The 8,474-nt window shown below is 40.6% G+C and overlaps 1 protein-coding gene across 1 annotated transcript; it reads right to left on the bottom strand.

Moving 5' to 3' along the window:
- Positions 1-3,566: 3,566 nt before the first annotated feature.
- Positions 3,567-7,733, bottom strand: LOC111959378 (protocadherin-8-like). Its single transcript, XM_023980885.3, has 4 exons — positions 5,229-7,733; positions 5,030-5,100; positions 4,282-4,406; positions 3,567-4,014 (listed from the first exon to the last, which is right to left on the bottom strand). Exons 1-4 carry the CDS (start codon positions 7,590-7,592, stop codon positions 3,662-3,664), a joined length of 2,913 nt encoding a protein of 970 aa, XP_023836653.1. The 5' UTR covers positions 7,593-7,733; the 3' UTR covers positions 3,567-3,661.
- Between the last annotated feature and the right edge of the window lie 741 nt (positions 7,734-8,474).

An 8,474-nucleotide genomic window follows, 5' to 3' on the forward strand; every position in this document is an offset into this window, starting at 1 on the left:
TACCTTAGCTTTCTTGGGAACAGGAACAATGGTGGCCCTCTTGAAGCATGTGGGAACAGCAGACTGGGATAAGGATTGATTGAATATGTCCTTAAACACACCAGCCAGCTGGTCTGCGCATGCTCTGAGGACGCGGCTGGGAATGCCGTCTGGGCCTGCAGCCTTGCGAGGGTTAACACGTTTAAATGTTTTACTCACCTCGGCTGCAGTGAAGGAGAGCCCGCAGGTTTTGGTAGCGGGCCGTGTCAGTGGCACTGTATTGTCCTCAAAGCGAGCAAAAAAGTTACATAAAAGTTCAATTCAAATACAATATCCAGTTCATTAGCATTGACTGTAATACCTTGGCCAACTAGGCTAATTAAACAACTTTTTCAGTCCCCAATTAATCAAGAAACAGGCAGTGGAATTAAGTAGTTTGACAAGTGTTCAAAAGATAGTAACAACAGTAAATATTTTTTATTTTCTAGAAACATAGCTACCATTAGCTATCTAGCTAGCTTTCCCCAACAGTTTAAATGTAGCTATCTAGCTAGCTAATGGCATTTATAATCAACTTAATCAACTAACTAGCAAATATATTTTGTTTTCCCTTCGCATCTAAAGATGCCTGATAAAGCTAGCCCGTTGATAGTAAAGCTGGGATGAATGTCAGAGGCCAGCTAGTTGACGCAATAGCGGCTGTCAATGCAATGGCTGGTCTGGAGTTCGTCTGAAATGTACCATTATATTTCACATAATAAGTAAACTACTGTCATGCCTTTTCACAACAACAAAAAATCGATGAACATAGATAAATGAGACGATTACTTTCAAGTAAATTGTTTTTGTTTTATTTACCTTATCCTCTCTTGCTCATGTGGGGAGATAATTCCTGAGATTGATGGAGCAATCCAGCCAATGGTTAGGCGGTTGTGGTTTTGGCAGAGGGAACTGATTGGTCAGGAGTAAAAGATCCTGCCCCTTGCAAATCTCTTTCTACAAATGTACAAACATTTGTACAGGTTTACACCATGCCCAGACCGCACACGCACGTGAGCCATCTTGCGCAAATATATTTTGTCCCCCCACACCAAACGCGAACACGACACGCAGGTTGAAAATCAAAACAAACTCTGAACAAATTATAATAATTTGGGGACAGGTCGAAAAGCATTAAACATTTAAGGCAATGTTAGCTAGCTTGCAGTTGCTAGCTAATTTGTCCTATTTAGCTAGCTTGCTTTTGCTAGCCAATTTGTTCTGAGATATAAATGTTGAGTTGTTATTTTACCTGAGATATAAATGTTGAGTTGTTATTTTACCTGAAATGCACAAGGTCCTCCGACAATTAATCCACACATAAAACGGTCAACCGAATCGTTTCTAGTCATCTCTCCTCCTTCCAGGCTTTTTCTTCTTTGGACTTTATAGGGCGATTGGCATCTAACTTTCATAGTATTACCACGACAACCGACTGACCTCAGTTCATATTTAAATCCCCCACATGGGTATAACCAATGAGGAGATGGCACATGGGTATCTGCTTCTATAAACCAATGAGGAGATGGGAGAGGCAGGACTTGCACCGCGTTCAGCCTCACAAATAGAACTTCTATTTTAGTGCTTGGCAACGCAGACGCTCGTTGGCGCGCGCGAGCAGTGTGGGTGCAATGATTGAATAACATGTATGTGTACATTTATTTTGCAATGCTCGCGCACGCGACCCAAGCGATGTGGTCAGCATGTAACGAATGTCTTGGTAACATGACAACAGTGACAGAACTCGCAGATTCAAAATCTGCAAGTGTGTTTTTGATTCACAGCAGAATATTCATACTCCTAAATGGACCTGTAATAATTCTGAAAATACATTATCCTTGCAAATCTTATTGAATGTATTCAAATGTCAATTCACAAGTTTGTGACCATCTTTCACACATGAATCTCAATGTGCGACCATGAAATTCAAAATACAAAATCATGTAGTTCTGTCATCATTATAATCCCATACGATTACAGCTGTGAGTCTTTTTGGGTAAATCTCTAAGAGTTTGCACATTATCCTTTTTAAAATTATTCAAACTCTGTCATGTTGGTTGTTGATCATTGCTAGACAGCCATTTTCTAGTCTTGCCATAGATTTTCAAGCTGATTTAAGTCAAAACTGTAAGTAGGCCACTCAGGAACATTCAATGTCGTCTTGGTATGAAACTTCAGTATATTTGGCCTTGTGTTTTAGGCATTTGTCTTGCTCAAAGATTAATTTGTCTCCCATTGTGTGTTGGAAAGCAGATTGAACCAGTTTTTGCTCTAGGAATTATTTGTCTGTGTTTAGCTCTATTCTGTTTCTTTTTATTAAGAAAAAACTCCCTAGACCTTGCTGATTACAAGCATACCCATAACATGATGCAGCCATCACCATGCTTGAAAATATGAAGAATGGTACTCAGTGATGTGTTGTGTTGGATTTGCCCCAAACATAACGCTTTATATTCAGGACATAAAGTTAATTTCTTTGCCACATGTTTTGCAGTTTTACTTTAGTGACTTGTTGCAAACAGGATGTATGTTTTGGAATATTTTTATTCTGTAGAGGCTTCCTTCTTTTCACTCTGTCATTTAGGCTAGTATTGTGGAGTAACTACAATGTTGTTGATCTATCCTCAGTTTTCGCCTATCACAGCCAGTAAACTGTTTAACTGTTTTAAAGTCACCATTGGCCTCATGGTGAAATCCCTGAGCGGTGTCCTTCTTCTCCGGCAACTGAGTTAGGAAGGACGCCTATCTTTGTAGTGACTAGGTGTATTGACATACCATCCAAAATGTAATTATTAATTTCGCCATGCTCAAATGGATATTCAGTGTCTACTTTTTTTTGTTTTTACCCATCTACCAATGGGTGCCCTTCTTTGCGAGGCATTGGAAAAGCTCTCGTCTTTGTGGTTAAAACCTTTTGAAATTCTCTACTCGACTGAGGGATCTTACAGATAATTGCATGTGTGGGGTACATAGATGAGGTAGTCATTAAAACATCATGTTACACAATTGCACACATAGTGAGTCCATGCAACTTATTAAGTGACTTGCTAAGCACATTTTTCCTCCTGAACTTATTTAGTCTTGCCATAACAAAATGGTTGAATACCAATTGACACAAGACATTTCAGCTTTTCATGTTTTATTAATTTGTAAAAGTTTGTACAAACATAATTCCACTTTGACATTATGGCGGTAACACAAGAAAATGTGGAAAAAGTCAAGGGGTGTAAATACTCTGAAGGAACTATATATATGGGTTCATGGGGAAGTCAAGCCCAGTGGGTAAAGTTCTTGGTGTGACCATAAGAGAAAAGTCATGCTAAACAAGATGACAGGGAAATGGTCTTATCTCATAAACAATTATGCACATACTGTATCTCTCATTGTTTTAATATTGTGTTTATTCATTAAACAAACACATTTATTTTTTTACAAATGTTCATACAATAAGAATATCAATATATACACAACCTACATCTTCACAATTGAATCAAAGAAAATATACATCAGCTGTTTTCATTATGCATCAAGTTGCTTTCCTTTTCATACATGAAATGTCCATATGTCTATCAGTTTAACCAATATCTGTAGAATCTAGTGAATATCTATAAATAACCATCTGTATATTTACTTGGCAGGGTGTTTAAAAAATGGTGGCAACTTCAGATATGGTTGCCACTGTAGTAATATCTTGGTTGTGCTCCTGAATTTCAGCAAGTCCGGCAGCAGATTGCCTTTTTTGATGGGCGAAGTAAGAGGGGAGTGTACCTGTGTGATGAGAGAACATCTGCATGGTGTTTCTTGCTTTGGGAATGCTGGTGCTATAGCCAAAGTCTTTCCAGGAGTGGGGATAGGCATGGGGATTGTTGTACACCGGTGCTTGGGAAAAGCCAATTGTGTATGCATTTTCTAGTGGGGCCTGGAAGCTTTGGGTTGGTATTACACAGTAAGTGCCTTGACAATCCACCGCGAGGGTGTTAGTGGCGTGGAAGGAACCTGAAATGGAACACACACACGCATACAGAATTACTTTCCAAGCCCAAGGAGTAAAGAATGATAGTGACAAAGTCATTCATTGTTGCCGTGCTACATAGCCAGGTGGGTTTTACACTGGTGGTGGAAGGGGTGAGTAATCCCCACACAATGTAATCCGCTGCAGTTTGAGTGCTATGAAGTGCTATAAAATGCCAACTGTTATCTTCATCATTCTGCTACGAGGAACTCTAAAATCTCAGTATGAAATTGTGATGGTAGTAAACTCACTTTTGGCCCAGGGCTGGAAGGTGCTGAGGTTCCTCTTGCCGCCATCCCCACTGATGTCAGAGTCACTGTCATTGAAGTCACTGTCTCCCTTGCCACTGTCCTTTACGCTCTGCTGGTCAATGCCACTGCGAATAGAATCAAACATTAGCCACTGCACCGCTGTATCTGATTATTGATGTGTGCTCCCCCCCCCCTCTTATGAAGCCTTCCACCACCCAGCCCCTCTCTCCGGACAACAACTGCAATCACGTGTACAGATACAGGATCTTAATTTGAGCCAGTTTAATACAGCAGGAAAATTATCCTGCAACAACAGGAAATGTGAATTATAATGTGGATTATAATTAATGACCAGACGATGATATAACTTGGATCGATATGTTCTTCTGTCCTGCACCTGATTAGTTGGATGTGCATATTTTTATATTTTTTTATATTATAATTAATGGATATTTTTTTTGTAGGGGTTGATATATTTATTGTTATGGCAAATAAAACCTGACATTTTAAAGTGGAAATTACACACTTCAGAAGCCTTTTTAAACCTTGAATGCACTATAAGTTTGCATGTCCTGCTGTGCAGGAAAATTCTAAGAGTGATTCAATTAAAATCCTACATCTGCTGTATGCATATGGAATGTTAAGCACCTTCCAGTGACTGGTTATATAAATGATTTCTCATGGAAAATAATAATTTTGATAAAATAGCACATCATGCCAAGTATGATCAATGTGGAGGTATTCTTACCTCATTTGCAGGCAGTATTTTTCCCCTTGCCACATAGATGTTGGTAGGAAAGGCTTAGGAGGCAGGAACATCTAAAGAGCAAACGCAAGAGAACAGGATGGGAAATGATTTCAGCTACTTGGATCAGGAGTAGTGCTACACTTGAATGTGTACAGTTGTATTTAAACACAATTGAAACGGAATTAAATATTTCACTCACCTGTGACTCCAAGTCTCCATTTTTCTCCTCATACAGGCTGGACTCATCAAGAGATGAAGAGGTCCTTTCATTGAGGAAACCTCTTGGTCCACCGTACATGTTGGGTTCTGCAGAGTTGAGCCTGGGATGATGCCTGGAGTCAAACAGGACGTGAGACACGTCTCTCTTGGAGTCTAGATCCTTGCCTCCTTGATTCAACTTGCATGTGATAACAACAATCACTATGGCAATCAGCAGCAGAGCACAACCCCCACTGAGCATTATGATAACTACTACTGAAACATCCAAGCCTGCGTCTTCCTCATCAGTTGAACGTAGTACAATGACAACTTGGTCGTCTGAGAGCTGCGAATCTGTGACAACAAAGTGAATGGTGGCACTGCTGGAGAGGGGGGATCTCCCATTGTCACTCACTGCAATTTTGATTTCCAAAACATTTCCAATAGCAGAGGCCAGCCCCTGTTTAAGAGCTATTTCTCCAGTGTCTTTATTGATTGAAAATAGGTTAGAGTCACCTTGTACGATTCTGAAGCTGAGCTCACTATTCATGCCCTCATCCTCATCCTGACCCTTGACCCATAGGGCCAGGTACCCCAGTGGTGCATTGACAGGAAGAGGAACTTCAGCAGAATCATTCAGCATAACAGGAAAGGTGAAATAGGGATAGTTGTCGTTCTGATCAACCACTTTGATTCTGATCATGGATGTGCTTGACAGCTGAGGTGAGCCCTTGTCATCAGCCTGGATGGTTAATTCAATCTGTTGGACGGTTTCAAAATCAAAAGATCTCAGACTATACAATGACCCTGACACTGGGTCTATAGACACATAAGTCAAAATGGAGGCCTCACCCACAACATCTGAATCAATTAGTTTGTATGATACTTTGGCATTTTTACCCATATCAAGGTCACGTGCTACAACAGTAGTTATATATGACCCAGGGATATTATTTTCCAGGACAGAAACTTCATAAATGGATTTACTGAAGAGGGGGGCGTTGTCGTTCTCGTCGGTCACTCTGATGGTATACTGCTTCACTGTTTTGAAAGGTGGTGTTCCGAGGTCTTCAGCGACTACAGTGAGGTTATACTCTGGGGTCTTCTCTCTATCTAAAGTGGTGGTTGTTACAATCATAAAAGTGTCCCCGTAGGCCTGTTGCAGCTTGAAATGATCGTGGCCGTGTAGGCTGCTGCGCACGTAACCGTTCGAGCCAGAGTCACTGTCCGAGGTGCTGATCAGCGCAACAAAACTTTCCTCCGCTGCGGCCTCCGTGATGTAAGCTACACCATCACTAGTCGAGGTCATTGGCTTGATAGTGATTTCTGGTGCGTTATCATTTACATCTACAACATCAACAACAACTTTGCAGGTTGATGGAATAGAATTTGTGCCTAAATCGGATGCTTTAATGTTCAATTCATAAGACCCCTGCTTCTCATAATCAACCAATGTTTTTAAAGTTACAGCACCGGAAATTCGGTCTACATTAAAAATGCGCATCGCTTCAGATGATGTGTCTTCTACAAATCCATACACTACCTCGCCATTGATGCCAGCATCTGGGTCAAACGCATGCACTTTCAGCACTTGGTAACCTATGGGTGAATCCTCATAAAGTTCAACCTTTAGTGAGTTGTGCTCAAACGTTGGGCTGTTGTCATTAAAATCCAGCACTTTGATATGAACAGTCATTGATCCGGACCTGGGTGGCTCTCCCCCATCTGTTGCCGTCACTTCAATTGTGTAGGAATCTTCAGCCTCTCTGTCCATTGCTTTCACAAGCACAAGTTCAGCATACTTCACTCCATCCTCCCTGCTGCGCACATCAACTATGAAATGGCTGGAGGGAGAGATATGGTAACGTTGGATGTAGTTACTGCCGACATCATGGTCAACAGCGATGTCCAACGGGAATCGTGAGTCCACCTGAACATTCTCGGATATYTCAAGGGTCGTCTCKTTGTGGAGRAASTGGGGTGARTTRTCRTTRATGTCCYTTAYCTCGATCTCYACGTGAATCAGCTGAAACTTTTCTTTGGAGAAAGCAACTATGTCGAAGGTGACAARRCACCGCGGRGACCTYRGGCASAGMTGCTCYCGGTCAATYGTTTCCCCAACKRYTAAAAGTCCATCAATCTCCCTCATTTGAATCACAGACGAATTGGTCTCCTGCATGAAGCGGAAAGATGTTCCAGGGTCCTCTGCTGGGTCTATCTTTAAATCCTGAGACAGATTTCCAATCTCTGTCCCGGGCGCATCCTCTTCAAACGTGTAGTACCTCGTAGTTGTAGACTGAACCGAGTAGAACAGAACAGCAAGCACCACGCACTCACCAACTCCTCGAATCCAGCAGAATCCCATTTTAAAGGTCAATGAAGATGACGAAATACAACGTAATAAAGAAAACGAGCTGGAAGTAAACTTGTTGTGATGTTGAGCTCGCTTGCCACGACCAACTAGATTGGACACAGTCCAAAGAGAGCATTGACCTATAAACCTTGATTTATGCAAATGAGTTGTCTAATAGACCAATGGCATTCAACTGGCCAGCCAAATGGGGCATGTTTGGTTTCCGGCTGGTGCCAATTACTGCAGCCCCTCTCATTGACTGTGTGCAAATGGTCTTTTTAAATACAATGGTAATGGAATTCTATAATGATAAGGAAAAACTGCCTCACATTGAAGTATACATATTGTCACTTCTTCAATAGAAAAAGTCCAACTGGATTAATAGCCTATCTGAACAAATGACTTTCATTCACAGGTTATTTGAGGCTGATGTGTTATTTGAGACTGATGTGTTGGTCTGTTTATGAATACAGAAAAACTATAATCACCAACACTGTTGAACAAAAATGTATATGTACCATGCATTCACTATAAATACTGTGAATAGTTTATTAACCATGTGTTAACCATCCAATAATATTATGGCATTTAAGTACTTTTATGTTGTGAATGTACAAACCATGAACAAATTGTCACCAATTGTAGTATTTAAAGGGAAATTCCATCACTTTTCAACTTCAAATTCTTTATCTCCAGCACTACACCAGTGTCTCCATATGTAAAAATGAAATTTTGTGTTAAAAAGTAATGATGTAACTAAAAGTAAAAGCATTTTAAAAACAGTGATTTTCAAACACTATGAGACTCATGGGGATTTGGGGAGAAGGAACATGCCCTTTCCCTGGCTAGAACAGTTTGCAGGTTTTGAAAATGTTTTTTTTTCATGTAATCCTA

Source organism: Salvelinus sp. IW2-2015, linkage group LG36 (assembly GCF_002910315.2).
Source record: "Salvelinus sp. IW2-2015 linkage group LG36, ASM291031v2, whole genome shotgun sequence".
NCBI lineage: Eukaryota > Metazoa > Chordata > Actinopteri > Salmoniformes > Salmonidae > Salvelinus > Salvelinus sp. IW2-2015.